A 20,051-nucleotide genomic window follows, 5' to 3' on the forward strand; every position below is an offset into this window, starting at 1 on the left:
CATGTAACTAAGCTCTGTTCATTATTATTTGAAAAAGTCTTAATAGGGTAGAACTTCAGAAAAATAAAATCAGTAAAGTAGACTGACTCAGCTGAACAAGCCCCTTTACTCTTGCCTCTTCCTCCCTCAGCTGCCTGAAACATGGATTTGATGGCTGGAGCTGCAGTGGCCATTCTGGGCAATGATGCAAACTTGAAAATAAAATCCAGAGCTGAGAACAGTGTCACAGAAAAAAGATATGGAGGCTTGATTCCAATGAAGCCATGGGGCTTCCTCCACTGTTTCTTCTATGTGAGAAAAATGTTCTTCTCTTACTTACTTTGAAAAATTATAGTCCACATAATCAACCTTTAGAAAGTCAAGAGACTCAGAACCTTGTAAGTCTGGGATGTTCCTTTCTTTTAACATTTGCCCAATCATCTCCATCCCAGCTTGGACACCTGTGAGAGAAACAAGACAGTATCAGCACATAGCGATGTTATATCATTAGCCACACCACTGCAATTTATTAACTCAATGCTTTTAGAAATGAAAACAGCAATCTGACCAATTAGGCATTATTATCCCTACCTTGCAGATGCAATGTTGGTACTCAGAGAGGCTTAGGAACTTGCCCAAAACCATAGAGCTAAGATCATGAGGCATTTTCATTTTGTGGCCAGCAGGGCTGCAGAGTTTTATTATCACAGGACAGTGTGACAGCAAAAGTGCAAAAAATATTCCTCGAACTACAAATACTACCGTTCCCATTGTGCCTATGTCACAGGTGAGGAAATGGGCCCCTGAGAGGTTCACTCTTGCCCAGATCATACAGAGAAGTGGGGGAGCCGGCAGTCAGGTTGAACAACTGTACTGCAGAATCTGAGGGTTATGAGTAGTTACAGAGTTAGTCCACATTTCCCTTCCCTTCCAGGCCCTTTAGACTAAGCGTTTCTGGACCAAGGTTCACAGCTCATTGAAGACCCTGGGAAAAGTCATTTGCATGATGAGTGAGGACTCATCTCTTAACTTCAACCTTCTCAAAGGGGAAATTCTGCCTTTATGCCTTTCTTTGTAGTTTAAGTTCATTCCCAGGTATTCTATCCTTTAGGAAATTAAGCACAGTTTTTTTTTTAGATGTATTTATTTGAAAGGCAGAATTACAGAGAGGCAGAGGCAGAGAGAGAGAGAGAGAGAGAGAGAGAAAATGAATATCTTCCATCCATTGGTTTACTCCCCAAATGGCCCAATGGCTAGAGATGGGATGATCTGAAGCCAGGAGCCAGGAACTTCTTCTGGGTCTCCCACATAGGTACAGGGGCCCAAGGACTTGGACCATCTTCTGCTGCTTTCCCAGGCTCATTAGCAGGGAGCTGGGTCGGAAGTGGGGCAGGGGGCTGGTGCTGTGGTCCAGCGGGTTAACTCCCTGGCCTGAAGCACCAGCATCCCATATGGGCACCGGTTCGAGATCCGACTGCTCCATGTCCAATCCAGCTCTCTGCTATGGCCTGGGAAAGCAGTGGAAGATGCCCCAATTCCTTGGGCCCCTGCACCCACGTGGGAGACCGGGAAGAAGCTCCTGGCTTCTGGCTTCGGATCGGCGCAGTTCCGGCTGTTGCAGCCATTTGGGGAGTGAACCAGCGGGTGGAAGACCTCTCTCTCTCTTTCTGCCTCTCCTCTCTCTGTGTAACTCTGACTTTCAAATAAATAAATAAATCTTAAAAAAAAAAAAAAAAAAGTGGGGCAGCCAGGACTTGAACCGGCATCCATATCGGATGCCGGCACTGCAGGTGGCGGCTTTACCTGCTACTCTACAGCGCCGACCCCCAGAAGAGCAGTTTTTATCTTCTAAAATGCCACAAATAATATTGTAGGTTGGACTGAAAAGATAGGCTATAGGGGCCGGTGCTGTGGCATAGAAGGCTAAGCTTCCACCTATCGCACTGGCATCCCATATGGGTGCCGGTTTGAGACTTGGCTGCTTCTCTTCTGGTCCAGCTCTCTGTTGAAGGCCTGGGAAAGCAGTAGAAGAAGGCCCAACTACTTGGACCTCTGCACCCACATGGGAGACCCAAAAAAAGCTCCTGGCTCCTGGCTTCGGATTGGCCCAGCTCTAGCCATTGTGGCCATCTGGGGAGTGAACCAGCTAATGGAAGACCCTTCTCTGTTCCTCCCTCTCTCTGTCTGTAAATTTACCTCTCAAATAAACAAATCAATCTTAAAACAAAAGATAGGCTATAAAGGATGTAAAAACAGAACCAAAGGCACCACTAGAGAGCTTAGGGCTGAGTCCCAGCATGGTCGTCTGCCAGCTCGTGTGGCCCTGCAAGTTACGTAATCTCTCTGCCGCCCATTTGCCTCATCTGTGACAAAGCATTACAGCAACAATGGAGGGGTCTGTTCACAAGCGGGAAAGTGACAGCAGCCAGTGTTTGCCAGGTGCTTGCTATTGCCAGACCCAACCCCAAGTGCTTTGCATCAGTCAGTACATTTATTTCCCATAACCATCCCATCCGTAGCACTATCATAATCACCTCCAATTTAATATCTAAATTTCAGGTACCACTAATAATAGGTGTAGCAAATCCTTTTCTGGAAAAAATGCAGGGACATAAATAATTAAAGAGACAAAAATAGCCCTAGCTGATTGTGTTAGCACCTGCGTGTGTCAGAACTGTCCACGCTCCCTCCCTGGATGCTCACGACAACCCAGTCACATAGCTGCTATGATCCCTATTTGCACTGCAGGCAGTGGAGGCTCAGAGAGGTTCAGCAACTTTCATGAGAACACACAGCTAGTGTCGCTGTCCATGGCTTGGAGGAATAGGAAGCAGAGGACAGCACATGGGTTCAAGAGCTCATGTTTTCCTGCAGCCCCTTACTGGTGTGTGCTGGGGGAGTTTCAGACACCCCCCCCCCCCCCGTAAAAGGACAACAACCTCTCCATAGAGTTGTTCAAATTGGAGGAGCATAAGGCCCACTGGTCACCATCAACGAGCAGGGCTGTGGGAGTTGCCTCAAGAAATGATTCTGACTTCAAAGCCTGCCCTTCTCCACCACCCTTGGCTGTATTTCCACCGACGATCTCATTGGATCCTTGCATCGCACTAGCGAGAGATAGGCAGGCACCATTATTATCACTCATTTCCCAGATGAGAATACCTACTTGCCCAAGGTCATGTGTCGAGGAAGGGGACAGAACTGACATTCACACTCAAGTGGATGGACTTCAGATTTGTTCTTTTTCTTAAAGACTTATTTATTTATTTGAAAGACTGGTGGCCAGAACTGTGGTATAGTGGGTTAAGCCATGGCCTGCAGCATCAGCATCCCATATGGGCACTGGTTTAAGTCCTGGCTGCTCCACTTCCAATCCAGTTCTCTGCAAATGTGCCTAGGAAAGCAGCAGAAGATGGTCCAAATCCTTGGGCCCCTGCACTCATATGGAAGACCCAGATGAAGCTCCTGACTCTTGACTTTGGCCTGGTACAGCCCTGGCTGTTGTGGTCATTTGGGGAGCGAATTAGCAGATGGAAGACTTCTCTCTGCCTCTGCCTCTCCCTCTCCGTAACTCTGAGTTTCAAATAAATAAATCTTAAAAAAGGCTTAATTACAGGGGAGAAAGAGAAAGAGAGAGAGAGAGAGAGAGAGAGAGAGAGAGAGAGAGAGAGAGAGAGAATCTTCCATCTGCTAGTTCACTTCCCAAATGGCTGCAATAACTAGGTGATGCTGAAGCCAGGAGCCAGGATTTTCTTCTGGGTTCCCCATGTGGGTTCAGGGGCCCAAGGACTTGGGCCATCTTTGGCTGCTTTTCCAGGCACATTAGCCGGGAGTTGGATGGGAAGTGAAGTAGCCAGGACTCTAACCAGTGCCCATATGGGATGCTGGTTTTGCAGGTCACAGCTGAACCTGCTGAACTACAGCACTGGCGCCCCTGATCTGTTTTTCTAACAGCTTTGCTCTAGTGGGTGGAAGAAAATGTTTGCATTGCTTTAATTTTGTTCATGGAAATGCATATCAGTATAGAACCAACACACACATACCCACGTTCCTGGTGTGCATTTCTGCATATATCATGGTTCATGTAACAATTGTGCAATGTGGATCAATATTATGTTCCTCGTGCCCAAGGAAGTGCTGAGGGGAACACAAGGAGTTGTCCAAACATCATAAATTCCCTCCCTTTCTTCTTATTTCTTTTCTGGTATAACAAGTGATACATGTTGGATTAGATTTAGTTAGACATTGGCTGGACTAGGAGGGCCTGATTGGGAGAGACCCATCCAGTCAGGCAATTTTGGGCAAAAACGTACGGGAAGAAAATGCACTGGCATAGTCTGATTTTACAGACCTCTTCCTCTCCCTGCTCCCTGTGCAACTTAGTGCAAGGAAACTCACATTCCCACATCTTTCCAGCCTCTTTTCTTCATTGAGCATCCTCTAAAGGAATGGATCTTAATCTTTCCATGTCTCAGATTCCTTTGCATGTCTAATAACTATCCTGATACTGCTTTGAAGAAAAAAATGCACATTCCCCTCCTTATACTCTGCACTTTATTTTAGGGGATTCTAAGTCTTTTCTAAAATTGAGTGCTGGGGCCGGCACTGTGGCGTAGTGGGTTAAACCACCACCTGAGATGCTGGCATCCCATATGGGCACTAGTTTGATTCTGGCTAGCTGCTTCACTTCATATCCAGCTCTCTGCTAATGGCCTGGGGAAGCAGTGGAAGATGGCCCAAGTGCTTGGACCCCTGCACCCATGAGGGAGACTCAGAAGAAGCTCCTGGCTCCGGGCTTTGGCTTGGCCCAGCTCTGGCTGTTGCAGTCATTTGGGGAGTGAATCAGCAGATGGAAGATTTCTCTCTGTTTTTCTCCCTTTCTCTGTAACTCAGCTTTTCAAATAAAGTAAATAAATCTTTAAAAAAAACCCCAAAACCCCACAAAAACAAAACAAAATCAAGTTCTTTTGGAATCTCTAAGGCGTTACTTTTACTTGCAAATCTCTTTTTAAAAAATTAAGCAAATTTTTGGGTTAACATGTAATACTTACATGGTACAGTGTAGAATTTCAATGGGAATACATGGCATAAATCAATCATACCAGGGAATTAGCCTTTCCATTTCCTTATCTATTACGTTTGAAGCCCTCCAACTCCTGTCTTTCAGTTCTTTATGCAGAATAAAACACACTATTGTGAGCTAGTCTCCTACCCTACGCTGCAGAACACCAGAACCCACTGCCTTCATCCAACCATGCTTTGGGACCCATTATCCAAAGTTAAAAATAATCATAGTTGATCTGAACTTAAAACTCTCTGTTCCTCTATCCTGTCATACGTTCTTACTTAGTTCTTCCTCAGAGCTCTGAGACGCTCACTGCACATGTCTGTGGAAAAGAGAGGGAGTAATGCTTGTGGCTATCTTTGGGGATATCTCCCCAGTCGAGGTGAGCATTTTCTAGGCGACATCTTCTTCTCAGCCATCTTAGCAGCTTCTGTAAAAAGGAGCAAATCCCTCCATAGTAGAGCTGGTCTCCGTCATGAGACAGCCCAAGTCATGAGCTGTGGGATATGGGTCATTGACCCCATCTAGGTTGGCTACAGCATTGCTTTGGAGAGCATCCAACTCACCATAGTCCAGGGCCCGTTGAGTAACCCTTGCCTTGATGCCAGGGTAAATGGTCTGAGAGGATGAGCTGTAGAGATTCCACAGGAAGAAACAGCCCCAGATAACAGGAATGGTCTTTGCATACATCTGCAATTAACCAACATTTATGGATTTTAAAAAATTATCCTTTACTGTCTTACTGGTTGGTTCCATCTAGCTTTCTAGGCTTTCTAATTTTCATTGCCCACTTCCAGAACTTCATCCAGCCAGCCATCATCCCCCAACCCCTCTGCCTATTCATCTCTCTTTTTATCTACCTATTTATCCACCTATTCACTAACCCATTATTGAACACAAAAGAATGTGTTCTAGGTGTTGGGGACATAGAGGTGACCTACACATGGCCCCTGGCCTGTTTTCCACAGACTAGGGAGTGAGTCAGTATGTGCATGCAGGCAGTTATAACATATGATACAATATGACAGCCTAGTAGTAAACTCAATGTCCGAGATATACCCTGGGAAGGACACTGGGCAGGGTGAGGGTGGGGGAATCTTGACAGTTTAAGAACAAACAAGGCTGTAGTTTAGGAAGGTGGCCTAATTGGTGCTAGGCTATCACTGATCTGCTTAGATTTCAGCTTGATGGTTGCTCTCTGCTCACAAGACTGGACTTAAGCTCTTGGCATAGCCAATCAAGATCTTTTATAACCAACTCTAGATTTCTCAACTCCTGTTGCTCTTCTCCTGTCCATGTGGTGGTAGTGTGAGCTGACCACACTGAGCTATTCACATTCCTCAATTTGCCAGTTTTCTCAAGTGTGGGGGCTTTTGTGTGTGTGTGTGTGTGTGTGTGTGTGTGTGAGAGAGAGAGAGAGAGAGAGAGGGAGAGAGAGGGGGAGAGAGAGATTCTTTCCATCTGCCATCTCACTACTCAGATGCCACCAGAGCTGCAGCTGGGAACTGGGAACTCCATTCAGGTCTCCCACGTGGGCGGCAGTGACCTAGTTACTAAGCCATCACCTGCTGCCTCCTGGGGCTTGGCATCAGAAGTGGAGCCAGGCACCCTGATATGGATGAAAGTGCTTCAGTTCTACCCTCCCACTGTAAATACACATGCCAGTACACACTCTCTGCTCTCTTCCCTGGCTCCTGCCTTTCACGCCTGTCCCTGCCTCGGACTCACATGCTCAAATTCTGTTGATGAATGTGTTCTTCAGGGCCAGCTCTGGTGCCCCTCTGTGGCAAGCTCCCTCACCATGTCATCTCACAGAGGGCTCATCACGTTTCCTCTTTATGCTTTTGCCACAGTTTTGCACCAGGCATAGGTGCCCATTTGAGCATTTAACCCACCACGTTGTCAGCTTGAGAACAGGTCTCATCGCCTCTACTGCTGATCTCTGGTTTTCAAGCCAATGTTACTTCACATGGACGATTACAATAGCTTCCCTCCTGGTCTTCTTGCTGCAGTCTGTGCCTCTTTCTGTCTATTCTCCACACCACAGCAAGAGGGGCAGTTTTTAAACGACAGAGTTATTTTCGAAATGTTAGAACCCTCCAATTCTTTCCCATCTTACTCTGTATAAGAGTCAAAGCCCCTCTTTTTTCTTTTTATTTGATAGATAGAGTTGGAGTGTGCGAGAGAGAGAGACAGACAGAGAAAAAGGTCTTGCTTTCGTTGGTTCACCCCAAATGGCTGCTATGGCCGGAGCTACACCAATCCAGAGCCAGGAAGCAGGAGGCAGGAGGCAGGACCAGGAGCCAGGTGCTTCTTCCTGGTTTCCCATGCGGGTGCAGGGCCCAAACACTTGGGCCATCCTCCACTGCCCTCCCGGGCCACAGCAGAGAGCTGGCCTGGAAGAGGAGCAACCGGGATTAGAACCCAGCGCCCATATGGGATGCCGGTGCCGCAGGCGGAGGCTTAACCAAGTGAGCTGCAGGTGGAGGCTTAACCAAGTGAGCCGCAGCACCAGCCCCCAGGAGTCGAAGCCCTTGGCACCAGCTATACGGCCCTCCTCTCTCCATGCCTCCGTGTCCTCCCAGAACTCCATCCTTAACTCACATGGCCGCAGCCTCACCAGCTGACTGAATCTTGAGCATTCCATGCGGCCTGTCTCCTGGTGTCCGTGTACTTGCTCCCTCTGCTAGGTGCAGTCTTCCTCCGATAGCCACATGTCTAGGTCTTTCTCTTTTTTCTAGTGCTTCCTAAAACATCCTTTTAGCATAGCCTTTCCTAACGACACCATACAAAAGTCCCCTTCCATGTGACCTGGACTGTCCCTAGGACCATTGCCTCGATTTACTTTTTCCCAAGCACTTGCAGCAGCAGCACTGTGTACTCATCTGGTTACTAGTTTATTTGTTGCCTGTTTCCCCTGCTGGAATTTTCAGGCTTCATGGGCAAGGACTTCATTCCTTCAGCACCTTGAACGGTGACTGGTGCATAGTAGGCGTGAATGTTGCATGATTGATGGGATGAATGAATGAATACCTTCATCAAGGGGCTTTGCATCAGGCCACACGTGCCTAATGGGTCCCCCTGTTTATGGAGCAGTTCTTGACCTTAGTATATAGCACTTTACATGGAATTTATGTTGTAATTTTCGTTTTTCTTGCCAGTTCCTTCACCACAGGGGTTGTGTCTTCTTCTATAGCTCCAGAATCTAGAACAATGCCTGGCTCACAAAAGACACGGAGGCTTTTAAATAAACACACTCTCCAAGTAGAGGGGCCAGCCACATCACACTCACTGTTCTATCTCCTGAGCTTGGCATATATAAATGACTAATGTATGCTTATTGCATAAATGCCACCTCATCAATCAATATCACCCCATTTTCTTGTTGGATGAAGCACAGGGACCAGCAGCAATGCTGATAGGGATTTTTTAGAATGACTGCCAAGTGAGTAATATATTAACAAGCCTTGTTTCTAGTTGTGGGAGTTTACAATTTGGATGATCTGTCACTGTTGCATTCACACCAGCCAAAGATTCACAGGTGACAGGTACCACTGAATTAACACACAAACATGTGACCCATCAAGAAAGGGGGCCTTGTGAAGGTGGTCAAGGAGGAGTAGGTTGTGACACCCATTGTTCGGCCAGAAAGAGGGGTCAGACCAGACGGTCAGGTAAGGATTTGAAGTAGGAATAGGCTTCATGAGCAGCCTCGGTGAGGATAGAGAGGTCTTTCTAAGAGGGGGTGTGTGTGTGTTGGGGGGGCACTTGGCTAAAGCAGAGTAAAGGTCTGATTAAGGAAGGTTGTGTAGGCTTAAAAGTGAGACCCTGGGACAGGATTGGGATGATGCAGACAAAGAGGTCTTTTTTAGAATTGCTTGAAATGAACAGAGCAGTCTGATCAGGAAAGGAATACTCCAGGCAAGGCTGTTTCTAGCCTGTCTTTGGCTTTTGTGCAGAATGGGGAAAGGTCCACCTCTGGAGAGATGCCAGCCTGTTGGTGCAGAGTAGGGCCAGGGGAAAACAAGTTGGGAAAAACCCAGGAGTGGGCATTTGGTGCAGTAGTTAAGATGTTGCTTGAGATAGCAGCATCCCATGTCAGTGCTTGGTTTCAACTCTTGGTTCTGTTCCCGATTACAGCTTCTTGCTAATGTATACCTTGGGAAGCAGTGGTAATGGATCAAGAACTTGGGTCCCTAACACTCATGTGGGAGACTCACATGGAATTCCCAGCTCCTGGATTTCGCCTGGCCCAGCCTTGCTGTTATAGGTATATAGGGGAATGAACTAATGGATGGGAGTTCTCTCTGCTTTTTAAATAAATATAATAATAATAAAAAAGCCTCACATGAGTATACCAGTATATGCAACTGGGCTGGCATTTTGCTTTATGCACAGACTGCCCACCTTGCACAGGGGCCTGTACACAGATTAGTACATGCTCATGTATGGATTTCACTGCAGGGCCTTGAGGTTTGGAATTAACATCTTGACCTGTTTGTGCCTGAGTCCATCTTCAGCTCTGGAATGTCGGCTTGGTCTGCCTGCTGACATCTCTCACCTGACGTCCCAGGAGCCACCTCCAGCCACAATGAACATTCTGGTCCTTGAACACACACCATGTTTTCTGCCCAATGTCATTGCTTATGCTGCTCCCCTATCCAGGCCTGCAGAAACCCCATGCACCATGAAGGTCCATTTAAAACATGGTCTTCTTTCTAAAGCCATTTCTGACTTCCTGAACTAATCTCATTTCCTCAAGGACCCGCTATCAGAATACATGTTGATTCATGTGCATAAAAATGTTTCTCATTTTGCTTATTGTCCACCACACCTACCGGAAGGTAAGTGCATAAGGGCACAGATAGGATCTGGTTGGAGGTCTTAGATCTAGCAAACTGCCTAGGATATAGTGGGTAAATTAATAAGGGAAGAGAGAGCCTTTACCTTACACTACAGTTCTTTGCAAAGGTGATCCACAAGACATTGTACACCCTTCTGAATAGATGTTGGCTGAAGTCCTGGAGTAGGATCCAAGAAGTTTGGCACTGGGTCACGGGGAGGACAGACAGAATAGTTGGGGTTCTGAAAGTAGGGGTCAACGCAGAGTAGTGGCTCTTTACCATTAGATACAGAGGCATTTCAATACTTTAATTTTGGCATGGCCAGTTTGATCTCTATAGAGTTGTTTGAGATCTACAGAACGCTACAGAAAGGATGTGGCCAGCAGTGCTGGAGGCAGGGCTAGGGGTGGGCGACTTGAGGGCAGTCAGGGTGCAGAGAGTGCCAAGGGAAGCATAGAGGAGTGGGAGTGGAAGTGAAAGTTGAGAGGAAGAAACTCAGGTAGGAGAGGAGAGTCTCTGGCCAAGCAGTGAGTAAGCTGAGGGATGGTTCCAGGAAACATGAAGAGTCGAATTAAGGTGGCAGGAAATTTTTATATTTTGGATGTAGGATGATATTAACATCTTATACTCAGTATGGAGGCAGGTCCCTCCTGCAGGGGCTGAGTCTAGTGGCACCTGCTGTACAAGGCCTTTCTGATCCTTTTGTTGTCCTAGGGGGTGGTCAAGGGGTCCAGAAATGGATGGGACTATGGGAATGAGGGGATCATGGCTGAGGCTCAGCTTCATGGCTAGTTATAGCTGAAACAGAAGTATTTCCACATTTTAACAAATGATGAGGCCATGCTGGGTATGCAGTCGTGCTAGCACCACTGGATGTGGAGAGTTCTAAGAGGACATCTGTTGCTGAGGCAGACCTCACAGGGATTTTTCTTAAAGAGCAACATATTTTCATAGCAGTGGAAAGCAGCAGGAAAGAAGTCAGACCAAAACATTTCTACTCACTAAATTGCATGTAAATTAAATAAGCAGAAATTATCTCTCTGCCTAGCACATAGTAGGGCTTCAATAAATATTTTCTAACTGACCATCTCATTGTGTGTGTGTATCCATTTCCAAAATGAAACAGCATAGTAAACTGAACCAGTGATAGGTCTCATTAATGGACAACAATGAAAATAATAAATTTGTATTTTTTTGCCACTTAAAATGCTCACAATTCCTTGCAGTGGGCATTATTATTCTACCCCCATTTTAAGCACATGGACATGGAGTACCTTGTCTAGGATCTCACAGTAAGTCAGTCAGCCAGGGCTCAAACACTTTTCTCTGTCTCCTAATTCTAAAGCTGCTGACTTTTTTCATTGAATGACTTATTTCTTTGGGGGTTTTAAATAGGAGTTGCTTGATGCCATCTTCAGTGTGGAAAAATTCAAGAAGCATTTGGAAAATTTCAAGCACCAGGGTGCTTTTGGGCACATACGGTATTTGAAATGTTTTCTAGCAGTCAAATATGTTCTCCCTTTTTGGTTAAAGGATGTTTCCAGAGTGGTTACTTTCATGGAGATCCAAGGACCCAAAACTGCAGATGGGAAAATATAATTTTCCTCTGAAATTTTATGAGGGAATGAAATTACTAGGGTACCAAGGGGTGGATTGTACATGACTTTCGGTTGAATTGTTTGGTTAGAATGATAATTTATGGGCAGAGAGGAAAGGAACCTTGTCAAGCAAGGTGATGACTCCTAAGAGGTTAAGTAATTTGGCTGACAAGTAAGGACAGGGCTAGTTGCTTGTTAAAAGAAAGGATGTAGATGACTTTAAAACCCTACTAGCTAGTTACCTATTTTGTTGCTTCTGAGGAATTGCTTCTTTCCAAGATTCAAAGCCTTGGTAGTCATTGTGTTTCCTTACTAATATACAGGCAGAAAAACACTCCTAAATTAAATCTCCCTTGCTTGAATAAGAAAACATCAGTACAATTTAGCAAATTCCCAAGACTCACAGATAGGCTCACCCCTACCACTTGGATAGACTGGAAAAACTGATTCAGGGAGTGATGAGTGGGTGAAATGTAGCCTTCAAAGCAGAGGCATGGGTTGAAGAATTAAGTTCAACAGGGTTTAAAAAGTCCAGGCTGTAAGGATATTTCAATATGTTGGTTAAGAACAAATTACTGTCCATAAGAAGTCTAAATCAACAGGTCTGGAATATGGGCAGAACTAAAGAATATTTCCAGGAACTGTCAGCCCTTACATCTGATTTTATAGCAATATCTATAATGGTAAAGGATCTTGAAAATCCTGCCAAGTCATTCCTCCCAAAATTCTATGCTTAACCCCAGTAAGCTTAACAATTCAGGTAAGTGGGATTGCAGTTTTGCTCTGGCAGGATCTAGGTCACTGATATGGTTTAAGACCGATTCCAAAGCACAGAGATCGAAATAGCTCCTAAGTCTGAACCACACTAACCGGGAGGCAAGACAGAACTTCCTGCCAGAGATAGAAGCAAAACTAAGTCCAGAACACTAAGCATCCTCTTCACATTGCTCCATAATGTAAAATTCTACATATGGTCCACATTGACTTTTCTGTTCTTTTTTCACTAAGCCTCTTTTTTTCCTTTTTTTTTTTTTTTCTTGACAGGCAGAGTGGACAGTGAGAGAGAGAGAGAGAGAGAGAGAGAGAGAGAGAGAGAGAAAGGTCTTCCTGTTCCGTTGGTTCACACCCCCCCTCCCCCCAATGGCCGCTGCGGCCGGCGCACCTCACTGATCCGAAGCCAGGAGCGAGGTGCTTCTCCTGGCTCCCATGCGGGTGCAGGGCCCAGGGACTTGGGCCATCCTCCACTGCACTCCTGGGCCACCGCAGAGACCTGGCCTGGAAGAGGAGCAACCGGGACAGAATCCGGTGCCCTGACTGGGACTAGAACCCGGTGTGCCGGCGCCACAGGCAGAGGATTAGCCTACTGAGCTGCGGTGCCGGTCATCACTAAGCCTCTTGCCTAAGAAGCTTCTAGGTGGGCAAGAGTGACATAAATCAAACAAGCAAAGCATAGTAAAACCTAGGCAGACCGTAGTAACAACTGAGGATATGTGACAGCTGACAGTTCAAGGCAGCCTACCAGATCCCGCGTGTCTCCAGTGAGGGATCTCTGTGTGGAGATCGTGCCCTGGCATAGTCCTGAAGCCTGTCCACGGTTCTTACCTCCAGTGGAGGAGGATTAGCCTACTGAGCTGCGGTGCCGGTCATCACTAAGCCTCTTGCCTAAGAAGCTTCTAGGTGGGCAAGAGTGACATAAATCAAACAAGCAAAGCATAGTAAAACCTAGGCAGACCGTAGTAACAACTGAGGATATGTGACAGCTGACAGTTCAAGGCAGCCTACCAGATCCTGCGTGTCTCCAGTGAGGGATCTCTGTGTGGAGATCGTGCCCTGGCATAGTCCTGAAGCCTGTCCACGGTTCTTACCTCTAGTGGAGGACGTGTCCAAGCTGGGGAGATCTTTGACTCCTTCTGCCTTCCAAGCTGAAGTGTGTTCTTTACCTTGAGACTTGAAGTCAGCTGTTAAAATGCTGAGATAATTAAGTCTGAATCATCTCAGTGGTAGGTTCTTTTAAATGCCTCTTTCAAAATGTGATACATAATTGCTTCACTACAATTACCCAATGGCATGAATGAACACTGCAGTCTCTCTCGAGATGAACAGACAATACTACCTAGGCAATAATTACCTTCCTGCAAAACACACAGAGGCACACACACACCACACTTGGGAAATTGCTATGGCGACTTTCCCAAAATGATTAAGTCAAGACTTCAAGAGGATGGAAAAGGGTGCTGTTAAATTATATTGAATTGAAGAGGAAGAGTTTTCCTTTTTGGGCAATGAGCCAGTTTCTCCAAATCAGGGTCCCCCTCTCTCCACTGCCCAGAACATCCTTGTACTTCTGGATCACCAGTTGGAGTCTGAAAGCACATGGTTGATATCCAGGCTTTGTTTTCAAGGTAGGATAACAGATGGTATCTCTAAGTGCCTCCACCTTTCCAGAATGTTAACTATTTCCTGTCCCAGCACTCCCTTGAAGCAAGTCAGGTGGGCTCATCAAGTACTATGTAACTTGATATCTTTTAGAGCCCAAACTCTGTCCCCAAACTTTTCCCCTGTATTTCAGTCAATGCATATTTTGGATGGCCCAGGATCTGATTCCATGAAGCATCTCATGCCTTATGTACAATTCACTCGGTAAGACAGGATGCCCAATCTTTCTGGCTTTCTCAGGATGCAGGATTTCAAGTATTAAAACCAGGCCAGTCCTGGTCAAATCAGAAAGGTTGGTGACCCTAGTAAGAACAGGAAACTTCATTTGGCATTATCCATACTTCTGATAGTTTTTCAGATTTCTTTTCTTATGTACTTCAAGTTATATTTACCTACTTAATCTGAGTTTCCTTGGGAGCATATGAGGATAAAAACAATTTGTACCTTGATAGGTTTTGATGAAGAAAGACATTGATAACGTATGAGAATGTGCCATTAAAACTATAAAGAACCCAATCCTCCACCTGTGGCGCCGGCACACCGGGTTCTAGTCCCAGTCGGGGCACCGGATTCTTTCCCGGTTGCCCCTCTTCCAGGCCAGCTCTCTGCTAGGGCCCAGGAAGGCAGTGGAGGATGGCCCAAGTGCTTGGGCCCTGCACCCCATGGGAGACCAGGAGAAGCACCTGGCTCCTGCCTTCGGATCAGTGTGATGTGCCGGCAGCAGTGCGCTAGCCATGGCGGCCATTGGAGGGTGAACCAATGGCAAAGAAGACCTTTCTCTCTGTCTCTCTCTCTCACTGTCCACTCTGCCTGTCAAAACAAAACAAAACAAAACAAACAAAAAAAACTATAAAGAGCCCTAAATTTTATTCACGAGTACATAGCTGTATCAATGGTGCTAGGAGCCTGCAGACTCTCCTCACAGAATCATTAAGAGTCAATCACCATGGATCAATCTATTCATTCAACAACAAATTTCCACTGACTGCTTACTATGTGTACAATCTTTTTCAGCAGAAAAAGAATCCTTGTCCATGTGGAGACACAAAATAGGCAAACAACAAAATAAACAAAAATGTATAAACTGTCATATGTGTTATGAAGGGAATAAAAAATGTGGTTATGGGAGGGTCTTGTACTTTGGTAGGGTGATGGAGCTGAGGGAGGCGGGCTTACTTTTTTTTTTTTTTTTTTGACAGGCAGAGTGGACAGTGAGAGAGAGACAGAGAGAAAGGTCTTCCTTTGCCGTTGGTTCACCCCCCAATGGCCGCCATGGCTGGCGCACTGCCGCCGGCACACCGCACTGATCCGAAGGCAGGAGCCAGGTGCTTCTCCTGGTCTCCCATGGGGTGCAGGGCCCAAGCACTTGGGCCATCCTCCACTGCACTCCCTGGCCACAGTAGAGAGCTGGCCTGGAAGAGGGGCAACCAGGACAGAATCCGGCGCCCCGACCGGGTCTAGAACCCGGTGTTTTGGCGCCACAAGGCGGAGGATTAGCCTAGTGAACTGCGGCGCCAGCCAAGTGGGCTGGCTTTGTTAGAATGTCCAGATAGGCAACCCTGAGGAGCTGAGATATGACCATTAGAAGCCAGGCAGACAAAGCCTGTAGGAAAAAGGTAGAGGGAACAGCAAATGTGGGCCTGTGTGTCTGGAATGGAGTGAGGGCAGAAATAGTAGTGCTAGACATTGAAATGGTGATGGCAGGTGAGTGTAGCTGGAGTTCTGTAGGCGGAGAGGTTGGCTGGAGACATGAATTTCCGAGTCATCGTCCAGAAGTGAATGAGATCATCTGTGGCAGCTTCCCAAGGGGCATATGCCACTAGAGGTATGGGAGATAATTCCAGGGGCTTCACAGATAAACACTTGGAATTGTGCTGTGATTATTTTCAGGTCATTAGAAAAATAAATACAGAATCAGGCATGGAAGGAGACAAATGACATCACAACCATACGTGAAAGAATTTCACAAATGACTTCTAAGATATGTCTTTCCTTTGCTTGGTGTCCTGGGTGAAGACACCCACCAGAGACACACCAGCTGCTGCTTCATCTCTCCAAGCTTTCGTTCCCTCTCTCCACGCACCTAGACCTCTTTCTTCTCTCTCCTCTGCAGAGCAGCCTCTTGGCTCCACTATCCTCCCTCGTTCCCACTTTTACCAGCATCCACCCCATTACTTTACTCAGTCAGAAAGGCGAGCTCTTGCCCAGATTCTCCTTTGTATCTCATATTCATAAACAAGTGCCAGAGGAGCTGCTAGATTTAGAAAGAAGCTGAATACTCTAGCAGTATCTTTCCTCATGGAAATAAGTGATATTTTTCTTCCTACTACAAAAGAACTGAACATCTAACCAGATCTTGGTGAAAACCCTCCTTTAGTCATTGTTGTGTATCCCGGGGTTCTATCACAAGATTTAGGGGGAATTCTTAGGATGAATAGCTTGCATAAAGGCTGAGGAGAGAGAATGTAAAATGTGGAGATCCCTCCTCTCAGTGGTCTTTTCTTGCCTGGACCTGTCCTGGTCATCCCAATACCCTAACTTTGGGCAAATTATTTCACTCCTCTGGTTCTCAGACATATCATCTGCAAAAATGGAGATCACATTTACTTTGAAGAATCACTCTGAGAATTAAATTAAATGAGGCAGCACATAAAAAGGTTTTTTATACAGTGTCAGTAAATCAACTGCATTATTGCTTGTATTTCCTTATGACTTAAAGAATATTTTAAACACCATGTATTTTTTAAGATGTGTATAAGGTTTAGTATTCATGGTACAGTTGTCCCTTGCTATCTTGGGAGGATTGGACCTAGGACCCCTGCAGACACCAAAATCTGCTGAGATTCAAAGCCCTAATATAATGTAGCATAGCATTAGTGTAAATCCTACACAATTCTGCACACTTTAAATAATTTCTAGATTGCTCATAATGCCTAAGACAATGTCAATGGTATGCAAATAGTTGTTATACTATATTGTTTAGAGAATAAGGGCAAGAAAAACTGTCTCAGTACAGATGCAATTTTTTTTGGGATTTTTTCATGCACACTTGGTTTAGTCAACAGATGAAGAATCTATGGATGTGGAACCCATGAATATAGACAGCAAACCATATTTATTTGTTACAGTTATCTTATATATTTGGAAATAAACAGAGTTTTTCATTTACACAGCATTCCTCTTTTAAACAAATTTATAAACATTTTAAGAAGAGTTGATTGGTTGGAAAAAAAAATAAACAACAGTACAACTTTCGTGGGACATAGAATGACCTTTAAAAAAAAGGGTCTCACATAATTGGAGTTTGGGAAACAAAGATCTAAGAGAGTATGGCTCTGTTCTTCCAAATTCCATTTGGAGGAGGTATTAGAAATTAGCTCATCAGGCATCCTTTCTGTTCAAGAAATCATTTCAGGGCAGATTTGCCAAATTTATTATTAAAAACAATCATAACAAAAGCCAGCAGCACTTTATCCAGTTCTAATATTTAATTTAGGTTTCCACATTTAACTAAAGATTTGCTGGGAACTCCTGCTTGCTCAGTCACTTTTAATAGCAATCTAGAATGTAAGATTAATTATTTCACTTACTAACTGCTGACAGTGTACTTGTCTCTGCAGATCAAGGCACATATTTAACTAAATCTCCAAGAGAAAAATCATAATTACCTATGTAAAAATAATTGTTCATTAAAGAAAGATGTTGAGTTGTAGCACTAAGAAATTGAGCACCCCTAATTTTTGGTTTCTAGAGTGTGTGGGCTCTTCCTGCATAGAAAGAAACTATCTGAATGTCAGACTTTTTTTGAGCATGGAAGACAAATAGTGTTACTCTTCATAGGAGACAAAAGTGGGATGGGACAGGGATTTTGTATACATGGGGTGATGGACCACAGAGGGCAGTTTTAGGATAAAAGACATTTTGAGCTCTGATCACTTGTTGCCTCCCAACGTTAGTGCTAGTGAAATCCAGTTCAAAAGTAACCCTGAAGAGGTATATAAGAGATAGAGAAAAAATGAACACTAATATTACTGAACATTTACTAGACTCTGGATACCATTAATACATTAACTCCCATCAATACTTCTCTAGGAATCAATAAGAGGGTACTTCAAAAGTTTATGGAAAATTGAGTAAAAAAAGTTCATTTTGGTGCAAAATATTTTGAAATCCATGCATATGAAAGGCTTTTAAAAAGTTTGTAGAAGGTGACTATTATGAAAAAAACAATGTATGGTTTTCAAAAAATTATTTTACTGAAATAAACTTACATTTCCCACAAACTAAAAAATAAAAATCTGTATTTGAGAGACAGAGAGACAAAGAGACAGAGAGAGACAGAGTGTTGTCATTTGCCAGTCACACCCCAGATGCTGGCAATGGTCAGGCCTGGGTTGGGACCAGTGCCAGAAGCCAGGAATTAATCCAGGTCTCCCACGTGGGTGGTAGGGATCCAATTACTTGAGCCATCACTGTTGCCTCCTGGGCTTGTATTAGCAGGAAGCTGGAATCAAGAGCTGGAGCTGGGTATCAAACCCAGGAACTCTGATATGGGACACAGCATCCTAATTCCTAGGATGAATGCCAGCTCCTTCTATGAACATTTTGAAGTACCTTTGTACTATCTCCATTTTATAATTGGGAAAATTGAACAATTGAGAAACTTGCCTAAGCTGGCCAAAACTTGCCCTCACAGCTATTAAGTCACGGACCCAGAATTCGAGACCCAGGTGTTCTGTTCCAGGAGTCTGTCCTTTTAACCACTGTACTATGCTGCCTTTTTAAAAAGGTCACTGAAGGGCAACACATAGCCCAGGGTATGCAGAAGGTGGTGGTGGTCGGGGGGAAGGATGCTGTTGCTAGGCAACCCATCTGGTTTTTCCAGTTGCTAATTGATTCTGTATGAGTAACACAGATTTATGTGTTTGTTCAAACTCACTAGTTTATTCCTAACTCGAGGAGCTGCCTGGAATTTGTGTGGGTCTTGAGAAAGATGAGTGGGCCAATGGTTCCCTCTGGGAGGGCTGGGGGGAATTCTGGCAGGATGATTCTCTCACCTGGCAGTAGCTTCCCCTCCCCTCCCTACTTTGACCCAGGTCACAGTCCCTTGAGGTTTGTGTGATGACAGTCCTGGGTGGACACCAACGACTGACTCAAGCTGTAGCCTCTTCTGCCAGTTGCTCTTTGGAAGACTTTTCAACAGTGATTGCCTCTTGGTTTTGAAAAATAAACAAACCCATTCACCCCAGTCCCTTCCACGATTAGCAGTTACCTAAAAGGACACTGCATGCTATGACTACAGTTCAAAATGAGTTTAAGTTCATGGTAAATTTTAAGTGCGCACATGGGTGCCATGAGAGATTCTGCAGAATCAGACAAGATTGTGTGATACTACACTGACACATCTGGGATGCACTGGTGTGAGTCCAATTCAGATAGACCAGGATTTCTCCATCTTGGCCCCACTGACAGTTTGCACCACACAACTCTTCATTGTAGGGGACTGGCCTGTGCATTGTGGGACATTCGGGACATTTAGCAGCATCCCTACCACAGGAGCACCACTTCTTCTTATCCCAGTTGTGACAAAATATCTCCAGACTGTCAAATATCTGCTGACAAAGTCACTATTGAAAGCCACCAAAATTAAGCACAGAAACACACTATGTAGTGACATTTTGATTAACAACAGATTGCATACACAAGGGTACTTCAAAATGTTTATGAAAAATGGAATTAAAAGATCAATTTATGAGGCTGGTGTTGTGGCACAGTGGATTAAGCTGCTGCCTGTAATGCCAGCATCCCAAATGCACACCAGTTTGAGTCTGGGCTGCTCCACTTCAGATCAGCTCCCTGCTAATGTACCTCGGAAAGCAGCAGAAGATGGCCCAAGTCGTGGGCCCCTGATACCCATGTTGGAGACCCAGATGGAGTTCCAGGCTCCTGGCTTTGGACTGGCCCAGCCGCTGTCATTGTGGCCATTTGGGGGAGTGAACTAGCAGGTAGAAGATCTCTCTCTGTAACTCTACCATCCAAATCAATCAATCAATTAATCTTAAAAATCAGTTTATCTTGGCACAAAATAAATGGATAGCCACATATACCCACAGGATGGTGGGCCCTGAA

The 20,051-nt window shown here is 45.1% G+C and overlaps 1 protein-coding gene across 7 annotated transcripts in view; it reads right to left on the reverse strand.

Annotated features, from left to right (window-relative positions):
• Positions 1-20,051, reverse strand: part of BPIFC (BPI fold containing family C) — a 62,801-nt gene that overhangs the window by 33,134 nt on the left and 9,616 nt on the right. For 2 of the 7 annotated variants that reach the window (XM_008257061.4, NM_001171359.1), the window contains 2 exon segments: positions 5,611-5,734; positions 320-440 (listed from right to left, as the gene is read on the reverse strand). In XM_008257061.4, the coding sequence (XP_008255283.3) occupies positions 320-440; positions 5,611-5,734 (245 nt within the window). 7 annotated transcript variants of the gene reach the window in all.

Source organism: Oryctolagus cuniculus, chromosome 11 (genome assembly GCF_964237555.1).
Source record: "Oryctolagus cuniculus chromosome 11, mOryCun1.1, whole genome shotgun sequence".
In the NCBI taxonomy this organism is placed as follows: domain Eukaryota; kingdom Metazoa; phylum Chordata; class Mammalia; order Lagomorpha; family Leporidae; genus Oryctolagus; species Oryctolagus cuniculus.